The 24,979-nt window shown below is 39.7% G+C and overlaps 1 protein-coding gene across 1 annotated transcript in view; it reads right to left on the bottom strand.

Moving 5' to 3' along the window:
• SLC35F3 (solute carrier family 35 member F3) overlaps positions 1-20,099 on the bottom strand; it is a 159,177-nt gene extending 139,078 nt beyond the window's left edge. The window contains exon 1 of the mRNA XM_021000486.2: positions 19,319-20,099. Within this exon, the coding sequence (XP_020856145.1) occupies positions 19,319-19,394 (76 nt within the window). The 5' untranslated portion in view covers positions 19,395-20,099. The remainder of the gene's footprint in view (positions 1-19,318) is intronic.
• Between the last annotated feature and the right edge of the window lie 4,880 nt (positions 20,100-24,979).

The following is a 24,979-nucleotide window of genomic DNA, read 5'->3' as shown; positions in this document are numbered from 1 at the left end:
TTGGTTCATTTCTTGTTTCTACTCCTTTAAAATTTGCTTAGTGAGACCCTCAGATTGGGAGTCAATTTAATTCATTTCTATTCCTTCTACTCCTCATAGGACCATAGTCGAGGAACAAAGACACTTTAAAAAAAATTAATTATTAAATTTACTTAGTATTTTATTTTGCCTTAGTTACATGTAAGAAGTTTTTCACATTCATTTTTAAAACTCTGAGTTCTACATTCCTTCCCTTCCTCCCTCTCCACCCCCATTAAGAAGGCAAGCAGTTTGATATAGGTTATACATGTGTAGTCATGTAAAACATTTCCATAGTAGTCATATTGGAAAGAAAATATAGACCAAAAAAACCCCCAAGAAAGATGAAGAAAGTAAAAACAAAGTATGCTTCAATCTGTATTCAGACACCATCAATTCTTTCTCCAGGGATGGATAGCATTTTCATCTTAAGTCCTTCAGAGTTGTTTTGGATCATTGTATTGCTGGGAGTAGCTAAGTCATTCACAGCTGATCATCTTAGAATCCTTCCTTCTCAAAGAGGACCATGTTATCAGGGAGATGATGACATGACTTGCAATTGACTTTGCAAAGTCACCTGCCTCACTTTCTCCTCCAGAGCCAGCTGGGTCTAGTGACCGGATATAGATCAGGAGGACTGGAGATGGCTCAGGACGCACTGGGAGACCTTGGTCCTTTTAAGCTAAGGCCTCTCACTTAGACAGAGGCAACATCCATTCAGTGAATAGGCCTCTTTAAGAAGTGAGTCAAGGGATGGTCCCTTTAGTCAAAGTCAAACTGGGAGGGGAAGACCTTCAGGGTTGCTGTCCAAAAAAGAAACTGTTACCATTTATATTCACTCTGAGCCTGGAGGGCCCAAAAAATAACCTTTAAGTGGTGCTTGGGCAGGGACCTATTGTTGTCCAACCATTGAGATCCAGAGTGAATTGTGTTTCAGGCTCAGTCTTTGAGACCGAAATGTAGCCAGTAAACACCAAGTTAAATAGGTAACTTTCAGCCATGAAAATATACCTTCCTTTGGGCAGAATACCCTCAGGAAAAGGGAGAGAAGAAGTGAGGAGAGGAGAGGAAAGCAGAGAGGAGAGGACAAGCAGAGTTGTCCAACTGGAACTGGCCAGATGGGTCCCCATTCAGGCAGCTCAGGCTACCCACAGGTTGTGGTTTGTCCTTCTCCAAGAGGATCATGACATCAGGGAGATGATTTAACTTGGCATTTATTTACTGGCTAGATTTCTTTTTTCAAAGACCAAACCTGAAACCCAATTCACTCTGGATTTCATGGATTGGACAACAATAGGTCCCTGCCCAAGCACCGGCTTAATGGTTAATTTTTGGGCCCTCCAGGCTCAGAATGAATGTAAATAGTAACAATTTCTCTTTTGGCCAGCAACCTTGAAGGTCTTCTCCTCCCAGCTTGATTTTGATTAAAGGAACCATCCCTTGACTCACTTCTTAAAGAGGCCTATTCACTGAATGGGTGTTGCCTCTCTCAAAGTGAGAATCTGAAAAGACCTTAGCTTAATAGGACCAAGGTCTTCCAGTGCATCCTGGGTCATTCCCAGTTGTCCTGATCCATATCTGGCCACTGGACCCAGCTGGCTCTGGAGGAGAAAGTGAGGCTGGTGACTTTGCACAGCCCTCCCTCCCTCAAATCAAAGTCAATTGTAAGTCATGTCATCATCTCCCTGATGTCATGGTCCTCTTCAAGAACGAAGGACAAACCATAATCTTACAATATTGCCATTACTTTGTGCATAGTACATTTCACTTCGCATCAGCTCATATAAGTCTTTCCAGGTTTTTCTGAGAATATCCTGCTCATCATTTATTTCAGCACAATAGTATTCCATCATATTCACATACCACAATTCATTCAGCCATCCCATAATTTATGGGTATCCCCCTCAATTTCCTATTCTATGTCCCTAGAAAAGAGCTGTTAAAATATTTTTGTACATGTGGGTCCTTTTCCTTTTTTTAAATCTCTTTTGGATTATAGAGTAGTATTGCTAGGTCAAAGAGTATGCATGATTTTTACAGCCCTTTGTGCATAGTTCAAAATTGTTCTACAGATTGGTTGAATCAGTTCACAACTCCACCAGGAGTGCAATAACGTCTCATTTTTTCCCCACATCCCCTCCACCATTTGTCATTTTCCTTTTCTGTTCTATTAGCCAATCTAATAGGTATGAGGTAGTACCTCAGAATTATTTTAATGTGCTTTTTCCAATCAATATTGAGCTAGGGCATTTTTTCATATGGCTATAGATAGCTTTGCTTGCTTCATCTGAAAACTGTGCATATCATTTGAGCATTTATTAATTGGGGAGTGGCTGTTATTTTTATAAATTTGACTCTGTTCTCTATATATTTGAGAAATTAGGCTGTCAGAGAAACTTGCTTTAAAATTTTTCTCACAGTTACTATTGCTAACTGTATTTCCCTTCATCCTATTTCCCCAATGTTTATTCTATTCTCTCTCTCCTTTCACCCCGTCACTCCTCAAAAGTGTTTTGCTTCTCACTACTCCCTGCCCCAATCTGCTCTCCCTTCTATCACTCCCTCTTCTCTTATCCCGTTCCCCTACTACTTTCCTATAAGGTAAGATAGATTTCTATACCCAATTGAGTATGTGTGTTATTCCCTACAAAGACACTTTTGTGCCCTATCTCTACCTCCCCTCCATTACACAGCCCCCCTATCCCAAGGTGAAAATCAACTCAAGACTGGAATAAGTAAAGTTTTAAATAAAATATTGACAAGGAGATTACAACAAAATATCCCAAGGATCATACATAATGACCAAGTAAGATTTATACCAGGAATGCAGGGCTGGTTCAATATTAGGAAAAGTATCAGTGTAATTGACCGTATAAATTACAGAAACAAAAAGGTTTTGACAAAATACAACACCCATTCATATTAAAAACACTGAAGAGCATAGGAATAAATGGAGCTTTTCTTAAAATAATGAGTAGTGTCTATCTAAAACCATCAGCAAGTATTATCTGTAGTGGAGATAAACTAGAAGCTTTCCCAATAAAATCAGGGGTGAAGCAAAGATGCTCATTATCATCACTATTGTTCAATATTATAATAGAAAACAGGCAATGAGAAAGCAAGAACCATTGCTCTTTGCAGATGATATGATGCTTAGAGAATCCTAAAGAATCAACTAAAGATCTAGTTGAAATAATTAACAACTTGAGCGAAGTTGCAGGATATAAAATAAACCCATATAAATCATCAGCATTTCTATATATTACCAACAAAGCTCAACAGCAAGAGATAGAAAAATTCCATTTAAAATAACTGTAGACAATATAAAATACTTGGGAGTTCACTTGCCAAGACAAATTCAGGAACTATATGAACACAATTATAAAACACTTTTCACACAAATAAAGGCAGACCTAAACAATTGGAAAAATATTAATTGTTCATGGGTAGGCCTAGCTAATAAAATTAAATGACAGTTCTACCTAAATTAATTTATTTATTCAGTGCCATAATAATCAAACTATCAAAAATTATTTCATAGATTTAGAAAAATAATAAAATTCATTTGGAACAACCAAAGGACAAGAACGTCAAGAAAATCAATGAAAACAAATGTGAAGAAAGGTGGTTTAACTATACCAGATCTCAAACCATATTATAAAGTAGTAGTCATCAAAATTATTTGGTAATGGCTAAAATATAGAGTTGTGAATCAGTGGAGTAGATTAAATATGTATGACACAGTAGGAAATGACCATAATAATCTATTGTTTGATAAACCTAGGACCCCATCTTTCAGGACAAGAACTCACTATTTAACAAAAATTGCTGGGAAAATTAAAAACCAATATGGCAGAAACTAGGTGCAGAACAACATCTTACACCATATACTAAGATAAGGTCAAAATGGGTACATGATTTAGAAATAAAGGCTGACACCATAAGCAAATTAGGAAAACAAGAAATAGTATACTTGCCAGATCAATGGAAAAGGAAAGAAATTATGACTAAAGGAGAGATTGAGAGCATTACTAGATGTAAAATGGATAAGTTTGATTACATTAAATTAAAAAAGGTTTTGCATAAAGAAAACCAATGCAACCAAGATGAGAAAGAAAGCAGAAAGCTGGGAAACAATTTTTACAGCAAGTGTCTCTGATAAAGACTTGATTCTGAAATATATAGAGAAATTAGTCAAATTTATAAGAATACACATCATTCCCCAATTGCTAAGTGGTCAAAGAATATGAACAGGCAGTGTTCAGATGAAAAAAATCAATGTTTTATATATAGTCATATAAAAAAATGCTCTATGTCACTATTGAGTAGAGAAATGCAAATTAAAATAACTGTGAGGTACTACCTCACACTTATCAAATTGGTTAATATGACAGAAAAGGAAAATGCTAAGTGTTGGAGAGGATGTTGGAAAATTGGGACACTAATGCATTGTTGGTGGAGTTCTAAACTGATCCAACCTTTCTGGAGAGCAATTTGGAACTTTGCTCAAAGTTGTATGTGCATACTTTTTGATCTAGCAATACCACTGCTAGGTCTGAATCCCAAAGACATTCCAAAAAAAAAGAGAAAAGGACCAATTTGTACAAAAATATTTGTAACAGCTCTTTTCATGGTGGCAAGGAATTGGAAATTGAGGGGATGCCCATCAATTGGGGAATGACTGAACAAATCGTGGTATATGATTTTGATGGAATACTATTGTGCTATAAGAAATGACAAGCAAGGATGATTTTAGAGAAACCTGGAAAGACTTACTGAACTGATACATGATGAAGTGAGCAGAATCAGGAGAATATTGTCTACAGTAATAGCAATACTGTACAATGATCAGGTATGAATAACTTAGTTCTTCTCAGTAATAAAATGATTCAAGACAATTTCAAAGGACTCATGATGAAAAAGCTATCTACGTCCAGAGAAAGAATGAATGGAATGTGAATGTACATTGAAACACATTATTTTTACTTTCTTTGTTTTTTCATGTTTTCCCCCTTTCAGTCTTTGTCTTCTTTCACAACATGATTAATATGGAAATATGTTTTGCATGATTACATATGTATAACCTATATCAAATTGCTTACTGTCTCAGGGAGGGGATATATGAGAGAGGGAGGGAGAACATTTAGAACTCAAAATTTTAAAAAATGAATTTTAAAAGTTGTTTTTACATGTCATTGGGAAAAAATAAAATATTTAAGATTAAAAAAAAAGATTGGAATGAGTCCTAATGTAGAAGTACCTGTGCAATGGGCCATTATCTCAAACATGGCCCACCACCTCTATAATCATTGTGGCTTTCAGGACTACTCAAAATTCCTACCTTGACCATTAGATAGGTGTGGAGATGAGACATTTGCTTCTTTACCACTCTTCTCTCCTCTCCCTCATTTTCATCCCTTTGTCAGGGACTAAAAAACAAATTAATATTAGCGTTGTTACTCTGTAGGATTTGACTGTCCTGACTCCTCAGTATTCCTGTACTTTTGAGCTGTAGTCTGACTAGATCATAGTTTCCTTCCTGGACCATTGCTCTGTGATACCTCATACCATCCACATCAACCCCATCTGAATAATGTTCCCATTCCCATCTTTTCTCTCCTGACATTGGGACCACTGGACCTCTTGTTCTATTTTTAACTATTTGTCCTTCATATTAGATATGCATCCTGGAAATAACTTTGTATACATTTTACACTTATTTGTATGTATATGTGCTGTTTTCGTCATTAGAATGTGGGCTTTATGAGGGCCAAGACTGCTTCATTTTGTATTTGCATCCCCAGTACCTAGGACAGTACCTGGCACATAGGAGGCATTTCATGCTTTTGGAATGGAACTGAATTAGACAAAATTTAGCTGAGTATTTACTTTGAGCCAGGGACTGAAGTTTTGTTTGTTTATTATTTGGGGTTGGGGTGGAGAAGGAGAAGAACTGTGATTTCAACAATCAATAAACATTTATTAAGCACCTACTATGTGTCATGCACTGTACTTAGTGTTGGAGAGAGAAAAAGAGGCAAAAGACAGTCCCTGTCCTGAAAGCTTACAATCTGATGGGGAACACAATATGCAAATAAAGCAAGCTATATACAGGATAAAATAAGAAATAACAGAGGGAAAGCACTGGAATTAAGGGTGGTTGGGAAAAGCTTCCTATAGAAGGTGGAACTTCAGTTGGAAATTGAAAGTGGGGAATTCAATATTCAGAGTAGAGGAGGGAGAGTGTTCTAGGCATGAAGGACAGCCAGAGGGAAGGCCTCAGAGCTGAGAGATGGATGCTTTGTTTATGGAACAACTACAAGGTCAGTGTTAATGGATCTAAGAGTATGTGTGTGGGAGTAAGGTGTAAAAATTCTGGAAAGGTAGCAGGGGGATAGGTTATGAAGGGCTTTGAATGCCAAACAGAGCATTTTGTATTTGCTCCTAGAAGCAATAGGGAACCATTGGAGTTTATTGATTAGTATCTTATTAAGAGGTAGAAGTGAGGCATTATTTTATTATAGGCATGGAACTTGGCTATACAGGAAAGAAAACAGAGAAGAAAATTGGCACGTGTGCACTAGACTCAGGAAATCCCCATAACCCCTCCTATTCCTACCCTCTGAATGTTGGCATTGGGTAGGAAAGACGCCTTTTAAGAAAGCTGGATTAAGGAGAAGAGGCCTGATTCTTTCCTTTCTGGAGGCTGGTTTCTGTTGGAGAACTTCCACGTGCCTGGGCTATGGCCCCAAACAAACATTTTAGTCTGAAACTCCAATTGTTAAAGAGAAGGAAGAGCTACATTTTAGATTTGAATGGAATTTGACTTCTTTTTCCATTTGGAAGAGGGTTTCCAAAAATCAGTCTTGGCTATGAGAAAGAAATGAGATACCATGGATTGTTTTAATATATATATACACACACACACACACACACACACACACATACATGTAAAGATATATATATGTGTGTATGTATAATGTATTTTGGTGCTGAGTAAGGTGATAATAGTTGGGCTAGACCACTGTATTGGGCTTATCACAGATTTTGCTCATCTTACTCTTTTGAGCCTCAGTTTCCTCATCTTTAAAGAGAGGAGGTGGAATTAGATGAGCTACAGATTTCTTTCTAGGTGTTTGATTTGTGTGTGTGTGTGTGTGTGTGTGTGTGTGTGTAGGCTTGGGTAAAGTTGCATGTACTAGAGATGCTTTTGTTGTAAAGTGAGTCTCTAAGGTATCAAGTAGAGGTAGGAAGAAAAAGGGAAGCTGCTTATTAGCATATTACATGATAAAATCATTTCCTATTTATGAAGTTCTCTGGGTCCCTGGTGAGGTCTCAGCAGAACAGGCCTCCAAAGGTTGAGACAGATACTTGACTTCCTTTTGCATGGAGGCCACCAAGGTTTTCCTGAGGTTCCTCAGTGAGCCAGGTTTTAAGCTAGAATTAGAATTCAAAATTCTGGCTCTAGAAGCCTGGGTAAAATCTGCTGGGATACACTGCATCAGCAAAAAGCCATTTTTATATTGCTCTTTCTTTCTTCTTTTTTAATCTCTCAGGGGATACCTGAATGACTTCCAGATGTTCAAATAGCATGCTTTTGTTCACCAAGATTAAGTCAACTTTTGTGTAGTACATGCTGAAAGAGAAGGATTATTGGCCCATGAAAAACTGAATGGTTGTGGATTAAACTTTATATAATGCTGAAAGAGTCAGGGGATCATATCCTAAGGGAAAGAGTTGATTACTGCATCTTGATCCCTGAACTGAGTAATATATTTTACTTTTAAATTAAAGAGATTTGTTTTGAACTTGCTTGCTCTGCACACATAGAGTCTCCATTCCCTAGGTTAAGTTTCAAAGCCAGAATTGGCTTGAAGATCTGACCTGTTGATCAGAGTCTGGAAACCCAAAGGGGTTTGGGTATTTTGGGATGCATTTACAAGAGGAGGCATACAGAAGAGGAAGAGCCTACAAGGACTTCCTATAAGGACAGCAGCTTTCTGGAAGCTTCCCCATTCTTGCAAACAATAATTTTCTGAAGGGGTTGTGTGCCTGGTCATTTTTCTCAGGATACACATGCCCTAACCAGGACCTTTTCACAAAGCAGAAAGGATCATACCCCACAATAACACGCCAGCTGCTAGCTACTGCTCAGTGGTCTTCTGTTCAAAGTGGGTAGGCACTCCAGTTAGAACTAGAGCAAATGATCTGAGGAAAAGAAGCTAGGAAGAGAATAAGACAAAATGATAACTGATGGAAGGAGACTTACGACGTATCCTTGAATTCAAATCCTGCCTCAGACACTTAGTAGCTGCGTGAGTCTCAGTAAGTCACTCAACATCTCAGAACTTGTTCCCTCATCTGTAAAATAATGGGGCTAGACTCAATGACTTCTAAGTTACCACTGAACTCAAAATCTATGGAGGTGGCACAGTATATACACTGTTGGATCTGGAGTCAGGAAGACCTGAGCTCAAAATTTGCCTCAGATATTTATTAGTTCTGTGAATAACAATTGTTTTTGGTTCTGGCCAGAAACTTTGAGCATCTTCTTCTCCCAGAATGATATTTTTGTGATGGTAAATTAGGTCATCTTTTGTCTCCATTCTTATCAAGTCCCTTCCAGTATGGCATTGCCTCAGACAAACTGATTCATGGGAAAGACCTTAATTTAGAAAAGCCAAGGTCACCCATGGAATCCCAGGCCACCATTGACTTTTGTCTTGCCACTGGACTTTGATGACTGTGGAGGAGAGAGCAAGGCTGGTGATTTTGTGTAGCTCTGCCTCTTAAATCCAATCAATGGATAAGTCAAGATATCACCCTCCTGATGTCATTAGTCCTCTTTGAGAATAAAGATGGGGGCAGCTAGGTGGCACAGTGGATAGAGCACCACCTGGATTCAGGAGGACCTGAGTTCAAATCTGACCTCAGACGCATAACACTTACTAGCTGTGTGATCCTGGGCAAGTCACTTAACCCTATTGCCTAGCCAAAAAAAAAAAAAAAAAGAAAAAAGAGATGGAAGAATAAATAATAATGACCCTGGTCAAGTCAATTAACATCTATCTACCTCATTTTCTTTATTTGTAAAATGAGGAGTACCTCATTTGATAAGAAAAATGCTGACTTCAAAACACATTTTTACTCCCCCAAATCCCTTGCCTCAAGTTGATGTGGGGACTGAGCATCAATAAGGATGTATTGAGTTTTTTTCTTAAAAGGGGGGTGGCTTTTATATCGTATAGCAAACGTCATTTTATAGACTGCCAACTTGCACTTCATTTCTTACAGAGTTAGTGGCAAGTTTACTTTCAGTATAAACCATCCTTAACCAGGGCAAGTCACAAACAAAACTGTTTAGTAAGAAAAGGTTGTTGCTAGTATCTTCCTGCCTTTGATCTTCTTTCTACGTATTCATTTGGATCAATCAAAATACATTTACTGAGCCCCTCCCAGGGCACTGAGCTAGGTGTTGGGAATACAAAGACCAAAACAAGCAAAGAAACAAAAAAAACCCCAAACAGTTCTCATCTTCAAGGAATTTATATTCTATTGGGAGAGACAACACACACATAGCTTAGGATATACAAAATAAATGCATAAATATAAGATTTTTGACAAGGGGTGGTAGGAGCAACAGATGGTAATCAGGGAAATCCTCATGTAGAATGGTGCTTGAGTTGTGCTTGGAAAGAAATTAGGGATTCCGAGAGGAAGAGGAGTGAGGAGGGAAATAAATTCCAATTATGAGGAGGGACAGGCTTGCTCAAAAAGTACAAGGGATGGGAGAAATGCCAGTTTGGTTAGACTGCAGAATACAGGAAGGGAAATATCATATAATAAAACTGGAAAGGTAGGTTGGGGTCTGGTTGTGAAAGGATTTAAATGTCAAATATTTCAAGTGTCTAATGCTCTTATTCTTCCCCATTGCTGTTCAAGTGACCCATGGCATGGGTCTAATATAGCATCAGACATGGGTTTGAGTAGAGGCCCACATACTTAATCTTCCCCAATTCCTTCTCCCTCGCTGTAGGCAATTAGGTGGAATAGCAGATGTAGCACAGGGTCTGCAGTCAGGAATACCTGAGTCTTCAATCTGAATTATAGTTCAGCCTCAGATACTTACTAGCTGTATGATCCTGGGCAAATCACTTAACCTCTGCTTGCCTCAGTTTTCTGAACTATAAAATAAGGACAAAAAGAGCACATACCCTGCTGGATTATTATGAGGATCAAATGAAATAATTGTAAAGAACTTAGTACAGTGCCTGACACATAGTAGGAAGTATATAAATGTTAGCTATTTTTATTATAAAAACTTTTCTGTCCTGTATCCCATTACATCACCATCCTGCTCTCTGATGTAGAGCAACAGGTTCTAATTAGGCAAACAAATTTTGGCAAAGATGGCAAAGAAAAAAAATCCTACTCTGTTTCTTCATAACCCAGGACTGGGTCTTCTCTTTGAGGATCTTTTCCTATGCTCATCCAAAAATGATTTCAAATTTAAGATGATATGAAATCCTCAACTTGGCAAGTCAATACACATGGAGATTTTTCTGTTCTCTGCCTCTTTTCCTGGTATTCTTTTTCATTAGTTAGATATTATTACATTCCACTCCATGTACTTAAGGAATGAACCTAATAGTAGGAACTCAAAGTTTGGCAGCAAGTCAGAGGGGGAGACATTTTGGGCTTGAGGGGTCTATAAGTAATGGTTCTAAATTTATTACAAGAGGCATCACAGTGAATGAGAGCCTCAGGGCTGGGTTTCAGTCGTGTCTCTGATACATATTTGTGGTGTGCCTAGGCAACTAAGTTGCAAGTATGACTAATTTGCAGTGAAGGTACCAGTTTGCATTGGTAGAGAAAGTTTTCACACTCAGATGTGCTCCATGCTGATGCCAATGAAATTTATGGGTCCAAGTCCTATTCTTATTTAAAATCATACTTCATGGGAGATTGCCAACTCAGAGGTCACAGCAAGTGGGACTGACTCTCCTGATAACACGGGAAGGAAAAGTAGCCAGGTCCACCAAGACAGGATACATCCATGACAGCAACAATAGCAGACAGAGTGCCCTCACTTGGCTGCTTGGAGCTGAGATGAAGCAATCTGGCTGGAGCAAAAACTTCACGAGGAGTCTGAGAAGCAGTTGTAAATAGCAATAGACCTTGCAAAAGCATTTACAGCCTTGAACTAAAGGACAACCCTTTCATGAAAATGTCTGATGTCACTTTTATTGTCTACAGTTATTGCTTCTCTCTCTCTCTCTCTCTCTCTCTCTCTCTCTCTCTCTCTCTCTCTCTCTCTCTCTCTCTCTCTCTCTCTCTCTCTCTCTCTCTCTCTCTCTCTCTCTCTCTCTCTCTCTCTTTTCAATTTGGGTGAAGTGACTTGCCCAGGGTTAAACAGTGTTTGGTCTGAGACCACATTTGAACTCAGGTCCTCCTGACTTCAGGGCTGGTGCTCTATCCACTGTGCCACCTAGCTGCCCCCTACAGTTATTGCTTCTTAACACAGGAATGAACTTTAGCGGGGCTTGGGGGAGGAGTATCAGATTTGAGATCATATTGGTAGGAAGGCAGCTAGCATTGTGGATGGAGTGATGCCCCTGGAGTCAGGAAGTCCTGCGTTCAAATCCAGCTGCAGACATGTACTAGTTGTGTGGCACTGGGCAGGTCACTTAACCTCACTTTCCTTAACTATGACATGAGGATAATAGCAGCACTGACCTTGTATGGTTGTTGTGAGGCTCAAACGAGGTATTTGTAAAAAGTGCTTAGCACAGTGCCTGGCATCTAGTAGCAACTGTATGAATGCTTATTCCCTCCCCCTTTTTGGAACTCCCCATGCAAATTGGTTCCTGCAACTTACAGCCTTAGAGAGTTGCCTCTCTAATGAGGATTTGCCCAGAGTTCAATAGCCAATGTGTGTGAGTGATGGGACGTGCTTGAGTCTGGGTATTCCCGATTAGGAGGCCAGTTCTGTATTCACTACACCATATTCCCTTATTATTTGTATTTTGTTTGACTTAATATGAATGAGAGATTTTAAATATTGATAATCTAGGTACCTACTGGTTTTGTAAAAACTTTCTTCCCTGCCAGTCTCAGGATCACAGAACATTCCCAGACTTAGAAGCCAGTGGTGAGGTACAACAACAATCACCTCATCCTTTCTCCTTTGATTCATTTGGGGCTACACTCTAATGACCCACTGTTTAAAGTGAATGAGGATTTCTTTTCTAAATCTGGTTTCCTATGGTCCACATGATGGTAACTTCATGATGCACACTGGGAGACTCATTGCACGGTCTAATAAATAGTCTGTGTAAGCTGCATTTCCTCACTGTAGCCTTGTCTCTCATCCAAACAGAAACACTACAATGTGGGGACTACCTAGCATCAAGCATCCAAGGCAAAACAAAATGATTCACTGCTTCCAAAACAGGTACACAAAATACAAATTATTTCAAAAAATAGAACTAAAGCCAAACTCAACATGAAATGCCAAAAGAAAGAGTCAGGGCACCGAGTTTATCATAGGGACAAAATAAATAGGATGCTTCCCCCCTTTTCCTTCTAATAGGCTTGAAACATTGAGAAATGGGTCCTGGTCTTCTATGAGGAAAGAGGATTGGACCTCTTTCACACTAAAGGGAAGAAAGGAAGGAAATATTTGAGTATTTATTAAGCACCTACTATGTGCTAAGTGCTTTATAAATATTGTCTCACTTGATCTTCACCACAAACCTGGGAGGTAGATGCTGCTATTATCCCCATTCTACAGTTGAGGAAACTGAAGCTGAGAGATGATAAGTGACTTGCCTAGTGTCACAATCAGTAAGTGTCTTCAGGCCCAGTGTTCTATCCATTGCACTCACCAGCTGCCCCTAGACAGTATTCTGTATGTGCAAGAAACACATTTAGCCCAAATTGATACCTTACTTATGTTATCTCAGAATATCAAACAGAATTTGGTAAAAACAGATAGAGATTGAAATATGATTCAAGAAATCAGTTCCCATGTGGGATTCTTGCTGGGCTATAGGTTTCTTAACTACAATGGGAGATATAACAGAAATCTAGACATTGCTATGTAAAGATTATTTAGAAAGAAATATGTTGGGGGTAGAAGAAACCCATAGGGGATGAGTAATACTAAATTTATAACCCCTCCTTCACTTTCAGGGATACATGTACTTAGAACTAATGGATTGCAGGGTGATGAAGCACTCTTTAGTTCCCATGACTGGATATAGGGGAAGAGGAGCTTCATCAAAGAAGATTCACTATTAAACCAAAACTAGTCACCTACTCATAGGCTTAAAAGGGAGAGATGACTTCTACTTTTGCTTTCTTCTTCCCATCTTCTGAATGTGTGACTTGAAATTATTTCTGGAGTTTCCTGTCCTTGAGGAAAGGTGACTCTCCTGAACCCCCCAGTAGCAATGGCAACTGTTTGCATTTGGCACTGAACACATGCATAGGCTAGGTGGGCACAAGGCTGAATGTCAAGGTTTGGGATGTCTCTTCTGTCTTGTATTTCTTTTCATCATTATGGGTAAGAGGATGGGCTCAAATCATGAAATGGTATGTACGAAGACATGAGTCTTAAGGGAGTTTTTCAGAGAGTGGCAGGGTTGAGGGGAAGGTGAAATGGCTATTCAGCTGTACACATTTTTGTTTTCAGTGCTGACTTCCCAGAAGAGTGTAATAGAACTTATGGGTTACCTTTTCATGTTTTAAGTCTTTGTCAATACATGTTTTTGAATCTTTTGGGTTTTAACTATTTCTGTTGTTGTGGAGGGAATAAATAGCAGACCCATACCAAACCTTCTTTGTATGATAAGTACCTTTCTAATCCATTTTGGAGAGACCATAGACATAAGCCAAACCTACACCTTGTTTAAGTGATTGTCTCCATAGTTCTGTTCTGGGGTTGGGGTATGATGAGTCAGAAACAATAAGGAAGAATCTGACTCCTCTCTTTATGGGATTAGCTTCCCCCAAGACTGAACCTGGTCTGCATGGTAGCTCAGCTATGGGGCACTTTAGTGGGAGAGGGTCCCCAGTCCCCTGAGCCATCAGCAGGTCTGTTACATAAACATTTGAATTCATTAACACTTGAAGGACCAGGCACATCAATTGACACATGAATTTCATTATAATTCTTCTTTGAAAATAATAATTTCCAATCTATGTCTTTTCTTTGACCTTTGGATTAAAAAAAATGCACTCTGTCAGTTGACACAGCTTGATCCTTCAAGGTATTCTTAAATTCCAGTCCTAATAAGGAAGAGCTTCAGAGTGTTTCCCAATGGCAGCAACTCCATTATTGGTACCTCACTCACCACTCAAGGGCTTGTCGCACAGCACATCTACGGCCACACTGCTCAGCTCAGGCCTGTTTAACAACTCCATGTCCAGCCTCATTCCCAGCCTGTCTCAGGATTTGAAGCACCTGTTCACAAAGTGGGGGAGAGGAGGCCACATTTCATAACCTCAGGCCTTATATGGATCTAAACATTAGAGCAGGTGAATAATATCAATAATTGACATTTAGTATCCTAAAATCTGGAAAGTATGATGTATACGCTATCTCATTTGAACATCACAGCAACCTTGTGAGGTAGAACCTCCAGGTATTATTATCCCTCATTTTACAAATTAAGAAACTGAAGATTGGAAGAGGTTAAGTCAATTACCATTAGTAACACAGCTAAGAAGTGTCAGAAGTGAAATTCAAAGCCAGGTCTTTCTGATTCCAAAGTCAGCACTCTACTTGCTAAGATAGGGGTTCTTAACCTTGTTTAGGTTATGGACCCCTTTGATGGTAATCTGATGAAACCTAGGAACCCCTTCTCTGAATCACGCTTTTAAATTCAAAAGCAAAATATATAAGATTATAAAGCAAACCAATTCAATTGAAATAGTTATATATATACATATATATACACATATGTATATATAAAACTATTATGTTTACATACATGCATATGTATATAACATATATGTATATATAACTTATTTCACCATAATTGCTTTATATATACTACATTGTATATATTTCATATAATTTATATATATAAATTATTGTGTGCATACATATATGTACACACACATATATATACATACATATATACATATATATACACACATATACACACACACACACACACACACACACATATATACATATGATATAAGCTCATGGATTTCAGTTTATGGGCCATTTCATTAAGCTATATTGCCTTACCAAAGCTGCAATTCCTATATGGGGCAAAGTAGAGGGTTCCTTACTGGGCATAATTTCAGGAGTTTGGGAAGCCCCTCTCCCCTACTACCTTTTTTATTTATTCACAGATACTTTAAATTTCTTTAATAAAGTGATCTGTGAGAGGTAATGAACTGTTTAATTTACACTTAGGTCTAAGTGACTGACAACAGATTTTTTCTGAGGACAGATTCTGAGGGGCAGATGGTGATAGATGAAAAAGGCTTTGGGTACCTGAGAATGGTGGGGGTTGGGTGGGGAGTAGGAAAAGGGTAATAAAAGTCAAGCTTCACTTACTTCATAGCTTTACCTAGTGCTGGCCTTGCAGAGCATATTTGATACATATTCTTTACGTGGAGTGGGGTGAGGAAAAGGAGGTTTGCCACCAGTTTTGGGCAATCCTAAACTCTTCCACTTAGGGCAGGATTACTGCCATATATAATTTTAATTCAGTTCAATTCAACAAACGTTTATCAAGCACTATTGTGTGCAGAGCAACTTCTGTCTTAGACATCTTATCACGTGTTCTATTACCACCTACATATCTTTTGTTTGTCTACTTCTTGCTCTGGGAATGGTCATCAAATTGATGCTACCATTGTTTCTGGAACGGACATGATAATTAACTTACCTATGGCACCACTCATCAACTCTTCTCCTCAGGCCCAAAGTCCATTCTGTAGCCATCATTGCCATTTATTTTTAGCCTTCCATCATTACAAAAATAGAAAATCCCTGGGGGCATGGACTGTATTTTGTATTTGTATCCTAAGTACTCAGCATAGTGTTTGACACATAGTAGTACTTAATAAAGCCTCATTTACTAATGGAATCTCTGCCATCATGAAGCTTACAGCCTAGTAGGGTGGACTCAGATTAAAATGCATTGCTCCTCGCAAGTCACAATAACAGCTATCCCTTCATAGATAATACCTAAATTGCATTGGCACACGGACATAGCAGCTCACTCCTTTCCTTATTCACGTAGTCACTTGCTCTTTATGCAGGCAGGAAAAATCAGTTTCTCAAGGGCAGAAAATTACCAGGAATAGGAAGGGGGCTTCCATTACACATGAGCAACACTCAGGTGCTTGATGTCACAGGTGAGCTAATGGGGAGCACTTGTTTTCCACTGGGTTTGGGAGATGGTTAGATGACTGGGTTGTCTGTAAAAACTCAATTATCATAAATTCAGTGAATACATATTAAACAATCTAAGGAGTTCTTGGGAGTTCATGGCAGTCCTATGACTGGTTTGGAAAGCCAGGTGGGTAAGACAGGCAGAGAGAAGAGAAACAGCTGAAGCATATGGTAATGGGGATCGGGAGCACGTAGGCGCCCTTCTTGGCTGAGTGATTAGAAAGTGGTGTATCCATATTGTGGGTTATATAACTTCATTGCCCAACATTGCCCAGAGAGGGAACTCCCTACTTTCCTGCCATAATACAGACATACTTTGGAAATAAAATTGTTTGTCCTCACCAGTGGCAGTGATCCATAGACATAGGAAGAAGGGGTTGGGGCGGATTGAGAATTGGGTTAATTAGAATTTGTGGTCATCCTACACAATCTTTTTTTTTTTTACGCAATTGGGGTTAAGTGACTTGCCCAGGGTCACACAGCTAGTAAGTGTCAAATGTCTGGTCTGAGGCCAGATTTGAACTCAGGTCCTCCCGACTTCAGGGCCAGTGCTCTATCCACTGCACCACCTAGCTGCCCCCTTTCCTACACAATCTTAATGGACTATTTTAGATCTTGGGCAGCAACAGAATAAAGAAAGGTATTGACAAGCTGGAACATATTCAGAAGAAGACCATCAGGCTGGTGAGGGGACTATAGACCATATACAATTCAATTCAACTCAACAAACATGGGGATCATTTGGAGGAACTAGAGGTGTTTAGACTGAAGATGAGACTCAGATGGGTCAGGGTAGCTTTTCTGAAAAAAAAATTGAAAAGTATTCTAACTGCTGTCACATGGAAGAGGAATCAGATTATTTCTCTTTGACCCCAGAGGGAAGAATTAGCAGTAAATGGATAGAACTTGAAGAAAAGCAGACTTAAGCTTAATGTAAGGAAAAACTTCCTAACAATTAGAGTTATCAAAAAGTAGATTAGGATGCCTTGAAAAATACCAGATTCCCCTTCACTGGAATTATTTAAGCATAGGTTTGATGATCACTTGTCAGGGATATTGTAGAGCAGAATTTCTGTTCAAGTACACATTGAACTGGATCACCTCTAATGTCCCTTTCATCTTTAAGACTATGATTCCTGTAAATGTATAGCCTATATGAGATTGTGGGCTGTCTTGGGGAGGGGGGTGGGGAGGAAGGGGAAGAAAATTTTTAAACTCAGAAGCATATGAAAGTGATTGTTGATAAATCAAAATAAATTAACAAAATTTTAAAAAAAGACTGTGATTCCTTCTGAATGTTGTCCCAAGTTTTTGTTGGGGACCTATAGCAACTTTCTTTGCATCTGTTAAACCTGAACCTGACTCAGGAAACATTTTTTCCAAATCAATTTTCAAGGCTCCTTGGAGGGAGTTGTGGTTTGGGGAAGAATTTACTAGCTTCTTGGCTAGTGGTTTGCAGATACTAGGAGTACTGAAGTTTCTAAATGGAGATTTTCTCTTTAGGCCTGCCTACATGATGCAAGTCTGCCTGGAGTAGATGGCAAAGGGTGAGAGAAATCTCTGTGCAAATGGTGCTGGTGATTGGTGTCTATTAGTACAGGGACAAAAACTGCATTGTTGCTTACAGGATAGAGAAGGAAGACGATACAAGACAACCTTCCCATGTGAATGAGTTCTGATCCATAAAGCGCTAATTATAATTGTGTCTTGTAGAAGATAGCCCGTTTTCTTGTAAGACCATAGAGTGTAAGGAGTTAAAGAAACCAAACCATTACTTAACCACAGTTAGTCCTGCCCTTCTCCTCCACACGAAGGCAATTTCTCCCCTCACTTAAGCAAGATTAGAGAGGAATCTGAATGAGACAAAACTCTTCAGGGATTCAGAGGATGCTTTCCTTGCTTCTTCCTGCCTCTCCTCCTTCTTGTACACATGCCCATGCTGTGAGTAACTACTGCATTCCATACATGAAGGCCAACATTGCTGACCATGTCATGAAACAAAGGGTCTCCCATCAGCCCGATGCACATGAAGGACGCTGAGGAGGTCTGGGGGGTTCAGAAGAAGAGCTCGTCTCTGTGACTTCAGAGAAAGGGGCCACAGAGATGCCAAATAAAATCCATCTTGGAGAGAAGCCAATTACGCTCATTGCCTTGCCCATTCCTGCAGAGTTTAGCATCTGTTGGGAATGACACCAGAGTAGGCAAAAATTCCCAACCATCTGATTCCACTGCAGTACCTCTGTCACCACAACCCCAAATACCTTCCTGCCCTGCCACGGTATGGATATTTCAAACTTAATGACAATTTAAGGTGGAAAGTTGTCTCCAGGATTACCTACTATCTGGCAGGCAGGTGGCCCGAGGCAGATGGGGGCAGGTCAGCTTCTAGTAGGCTAGGGGTAAGAACATTGGCAACGAGATAGAGCCAGATGGGCTAGCTCTGAACTAAAGGTAATTCCGGTAGAAAGTCAAGTAACTGCAGCTTAGCCTGCACCCCAGAGGCCAATACTCCTTCAAAATCACTGCAGCAAATTCAGCCGCTCTTGAAGTCTCAGTGCGGGGGAGCCTTGGGGCGGCAGCAGCAACAGCAGCAGCAGGTGCCAACTGATCCACCCCACACGGTACCACGCATTGCACTGCAGACTTGGGTCTCCGTCAATGGAGCGGATTTTACATGCCCAGCCCTAGCCACCCACCTGCTCCTAAGGGACCCAAGGAAGGCATGGCTCAGGCCACGGTGGGCCAGGTCTGGCTGAATGAGATATAGTGTCTCCTCATTAGAGACTCCCCTAAACGTCTGCGGACGGCTTGAGGATTTCCATCTCCCTGAACTCTTCCCTCCTCCCCTCCCCCCACAGGGCAGTGGTATACATGCATTACCTTCCACTTTGGTTAGAGTAAGGACCGGACTGTTGCAAGCGCTGAGAGGGGCTACCCTGGCTGAGTGTTTCTTCATGATGAGCCCGTCTGCCTGCAGGAGCTCTTCAGCTGATTGCCTACATCCTGGAGCCGGCTGCAGCAGGAGTCCCTCTCCTTTCCCTATTTTCAACACAACCACTCCTTCTTATAGAAGTGTGAGTGTGGGGGCTTCTTGCGTGTTTTGTGTTTCTATCTCCTCTCTCCTTTTCTCTTCCTTCTCTTGTCTCTCCGTCTCTCTCTCTCTCTCTCTCTCTCTCTCTCTCTCTCTCTCTCTCTCTCTCTCTGTCTCTCCTCCCTCTTTTCTTCTCTCTCCTCTCCGTCTCTCTCTCTCTCTCTCTCTCTCTCTTCTCTCTCTCTCTCTCTCTCTCTCTCTCTCTCTCTCTCTCTCTCTCTCTCTCTCTCTCTCTCTCTCTCTCTCTCTCTCTCTCTCTCTCTCTCTCCCTCCCCCCCCTTCCTCTCTCTTCTCTCTTGTCCCTCTGCTGCCTGTTTTGGATACCCTGACTGTTCTCGCTGCAGCAACAGCACAGCAGCTCCTCCTTGGGCTCTCACACACGTACACGCTCACACTCACACACACACACACACACACACACACACTCAACCTCCTACTTTAAGGTTGTTATAAACCACAACGTCACAGGCAAATCACTCCTCACTCCAACCCCACAGCCTCACCTGCTCTACCCCAGGCATTTAAGAGCAAGGATATATTCAGCCCGTGACCCTGAGGCTCTGGGTTCTGTAGATGGAGGAGGAAGCAACCTTGTGGGGCGGGAGCATTCCCCACCCCACCCCTGTCTCCATCTCTGTACAACGGAGTGGCAGCTTCTCAAGCACTCCCCGACCAATTTTCAAAGGGGATCAGTCCACCAATGGGGTGGTGGACACCTACTATTTAAAATATTTAAGCCAGGTAACTTTGCTGCTGCTAGATAGATAGATAGATAGATAGATAAACAGAGTTTCAATTTGTGATTAGTAGAGTGAGCAATACTTCAAGCAAATTCCTGAAATCACTTCTCACAGGAGAATATAAAGGAAAAGAAACTGTAGGCTCATAGGACCTTCTTTAGGATCAACGGTGGTACATTATCATTTCTTATTCTGTATAAAGTTTTCTTTCGGAAAGTCAAGGGCAATAACAAATTCAAGAAGCTGGGAGAACAGAGAAGTAGAGAGAGGGTCTGAGCTGAAACCCACCTCTATTCCCCAAGTTCTTCCCAAGGAGTCCTACTCTCCTTGTGAAGCCTGTTCAGGTTATGAGCTTCCGGTTACAATTGCTTGCCAAGTAGGTAAGAGAGATTTTGTGACCAACTGCCTCCATTCAGAGGTCTTCAAGCTGCTAGCCAAAGATTTACAGGCTGCTAGGCGCTGGCGTGGATAGAGCATGGGACTTGGAGTCAAGAAGTCTTGCCTCAGATACTTACTAGCTGTGTGACCCTCAGCAAGTCACTGAACTTCTCTCTGTCTCAGTTTTCTTATCTGTAAAATGAAGATAATAAGAGCCTACCTCACAGACTTGTTGTGAGGATCAAATGAGTTAACATGGGTAAAACTTTGCAAACCTTAAGGAGCTATATAAATGCTAACTATTATTAGATGGCAGTGATTTTACTGTGGTATCAGCATGCATAGATAAGTATTGAGTGCCCAGATTAAACATGTTTTTGGGGAGTCCCAAAAGTTTTAGTACAGTTAAAAGCTCTTAAAGTTTAAAATTGGCAAGTCCAACTATCCTCATCACCTCAACTAATTTTAAGGTGTTGAAGCTTAAAACTGCATCAAGACTCCTGAGACATCCAGTGTAGTGATTATAAAGTGCTTTGCTATTATCCCAGCATGTTTAGAGAGTAGCAAGGAATGCTTCTGTTGTCCAAGTTCTCCGAGTGTTGTCTCATTCATTCTCATGTCTGGGGAGGTGGAAACCCTGGGCATTTGGGAACCTATTGTAGAGATGCAAACGCTGAGCTTTAGAGTGGCCATGAGGTTTGGCCAAGGTTAGGCAGTGAGGCCAGTGGCAGCTGGAGGGATAAGAATTATGGTCCCACATCAAGTTCCCAGAAGCTTTGCTGTTTCTCTAAGCCTTTTATATCGGGACCTAAAGGAAGCAAACTTTTACCAAAAGAGAATGCTTTTCAGGCCCTCCCTCTACCCAAAGCCCCTAAACTATTCCCAGTGTAGACATTACCCATAATTCACCTGAGATTTTGTTTTGCCTTACAATTTCCATAGCTATACTATTTAGTATGTGCCAATATTTCCATTAAAATCATTCAGGATTTTTAACTTAGTTGTCACCCTGAAGTGCATTTCAACTCAATTGTAACCCAAGCCACTAATGTGTGTGTGTGTGTGTGTGTGTGTGTGTGTGTATAAACACATTGAAATGACAAATAATTTTTCTAAAAAGGAATAATATTTTCAGGTTGGCCATAGGAGTCTTTTTTAAATTTCAAGAATATAAAAACAGCTTTTCATTTTTATTCAATATAGTTGTCAAGTTATTTTCTTCTCTTTAAAAAAAATTAAATACAAAGCAAAATTAAATAAAAATGAATTCATATCAAACATATGGAAACCGTTGTCCCTTGCCCTCATGGGAACACTTGATTTCCAATATTATTTAACAAAGTATTTCTTTTTAAAATATATTTTATTGATATCTGCCTTTGTTTTACTAAATTTCCCCTTACATACCTCCTTCCCCCCTTTTCCTTGGAATATGATATTTCTAATTTTATCCTTACCAACAAGTGATTATCAAGCACGTATGGTATGCAAGATGCTACATTAAATAATAGGTGAGCAAGTTGCCAATCTACCTTCCTACTTTCATGGATATCAGTTCTCATCAGTACTGATACTTCCACTGAGCAGGTAAAAACTTCTCCATGCCTTTACATTGTATGTGATTCTTACTGACTTCTTTCTGTGGATTCTCTATAGAGTATCTACCAAATGCATTGATCCTTTTCATTTAGAGTGGGTACCAGCACAGCACTAGGGCTGTCTGTCTCTTATTCCCCATTTCAGTTACATAATCAGTTCACCTTTTCTATTCATATATACCCTTGATTTTATGTGATTACTTATAATAAACATAAAAAAATTTATGTATCTCCATTTTGTGATATTTATGTACTCTCCCTTTGCTTCTGGTGCTGTGAAAAGATAGCTAACTAGATTTGGTATCCAAAGACTTGGGTTTAATCTTGGCTTTGCTGTCTCTGGGACTTTATGGAAGTCACACAGATCTCGACCTCTCTGAGGCTTGGCCTTCTCTCATTTGTGAGATGAACACTGTACGGTTCTTTAAAGCCCTTTCCAGCTTTAAATGAGGCAGCTACATGGTACAATGGATACAGCACTGGACCTGGAATGAGGAAATCCAGAGTTCAAAGCCAGTCTCAGAAACTAACTAGCTCTGTGACTGTGGATAAGTCACTTCAACTGTAAAATCGGGATAATAATATAATAGCACCCAGCTCCCAGAGTAGTTGGAAAGATCAAATGAGATAATATTTGTAAAGCACTTAGCACAGTGCCTGGAACAATTTATTTCTTTCCTTAAATCTTAAGATCCATTATATTGACAGAGAAACTGCTACTGATCTAATGCTATTTCCCAAAATTTGAGTATTTTCCACCACTGTATATATTGATTATATTAATGTTTTCACATCTTCACATCTAAGTGCTATTGTGATGGGTTCAACAAGCATCTACATTTACTAAATAATTAGCCAGGGTAAGGGATGAAGTCGGAGGCCATGGAACATTTTTTTTTTCCTAGAGGAAACTAATTTACCCTTTTAGGGTTTAAACTCATAATCTTGACCACGATAGAACAGCTCACCAACCAACTGAGCCAATCAGCTGTGAAGTCCTGGAAAACTGCCAGACTAGCAGCATGAAGCAATGCCTGCTCCTCCAGGAACACTGTTGGACCGAATATGAATAGAGAAGGGAAGACTGCAGGATACCCAAAGAGACGGTAAGCTGAAACATAGCAGCTACCGGGAAGGTGGATTGAAGGAATGCTGTCAAGCACCCTGTGACACAGCCTCAACTGCTGTCACACCAGAGGAGACAGAGAGGAAACTGCACCAGGCAGAGAGATCAGGTTTGTTTGTAGTAGTGCCAGGTAGGCAGGATCTTTTCACGCCAGTCTCTCAAGGGCTCGACACAATGCAATGCTTAACAATTCTACCTGCTCAGTACAGTTAAATATCAGACAGTGTCACACTTTGCAAACAGTCAACACAAACAGGAAATAAAAGGCAATTTCATATGGACACAACATCAAACAAGGCTGATGCTCACACTGTTCAACTATAATTACACACCCAAATGGTAACCATTGGGTTTAATTATATGCTTATAAGACAATCTTCTGTCTATATACAGTAATCAAGAGAAAGAATTCTTGAGAATCTTTGTTTTTCTTTTTAAAAAATTAACAATATAATTATTATAGCAAATTTTCTCCAAACAACAGGTTGAACACATGAACTAAGTAAGAGGAACAGTGTACTGTGTCATCAAATAAAGAGATCATATATAATCCCTCTTGGAGTGAAATAAACATGAAAATGTTATTTCAACACTTTTAGAGGAAGGAGGAAGGAAGGACATCACTATTTTGTTGATAATGATTCAGAAGGTGAAACACAGGAAGTTAAGTAATAAGTTAAAGAAGAACAGTGACAGAATAAGGAAAAAGATGGGTATTTCCAGTTCTCCATTCCCTTCCAACTATTGCACTACATGTCTTATAAACTCCTCTTCCCCAGTTTGCCATTAAATTGCCGTAAAACACTGAGACACTAACTTGACAATGCTGTCATGATTTCCTTGTGTACACAAAGAGGCGATGAGATATTCACCTCAGGCAGTTTGTTTTATGGACTTCTTCAAGCTAAAGACAATACTGTATTTCACTGTATAATTGTCATAGATTTTAGGACAATTTTTTTTTTACTTTTTGCAAAAAAGTGGTATGCAATCATTATGTGAATCTTTTTAAAAAAACTGTGCTAGTATTACTTAAAAATCATTTATTACTAAACTATATCATTGGCAGAGGAACTATACAGTTTAGCTAGAGTGGGAAGATGCAAGTCTTACTATGTCATGTGACTTACTCATGGCAGCTTTGCTTGCCTACAGCTCTTCTTTGGGTTGAACGACAATACCATTAGTACTGCAGCTCTCTAAACAAACCACACAAGTTGGCTTCAGGAAATATACTGACAATGCATGTGTGCTGAGAATTCTAGGCTTACAGGCTCACAATGTGTAAGAGATAAATGTGTATCCATATGCCACTGGTGCTCTGTTTTACCTTTTAAGCGGCATGTGGAACCAGATTATACCATGTGACAATTATGGGATGAAATATTATAAACCAATTTTTGGACTGAAAAATCCCCACAGGGTGTGATGATTATGTGGTGAAATATAGTAGGAAATGCCATTGGGCTAAATTAAAAAGACCTGGGAGTGAAAAGGTCCAGGTTCTAACCTTGGCTCTGCTACTCATTAGCAAAGTAACCTTGGGAAAATCACTCAGACCCTCTGGTATTGTTTCATCATTTGAATAAATTAAAAAAAACTATTAAG

This window comes from Phascolarctos cinereus, unplaced genomic scaffold (genome assembly GCF_003287225.1).
Source record: "Phascolarctos cinereus isolate Bilbo 61053 unplaced genomic scaffold, phaCin_HiC Scaffold_5;HRSCAF=322, whole genome shotgun sequence".
Taxonomy (NCBI): domain Eukaryota; kingdom Metazoa; phylum Chordata; class Mammalia; order Diprotodontia; family Phascolarctidae; genus Phascolarctos; species Phascolarctos cinereus.
This window is presented reverse-complemented; position numbering and strand designations above follow the sequence as displayed.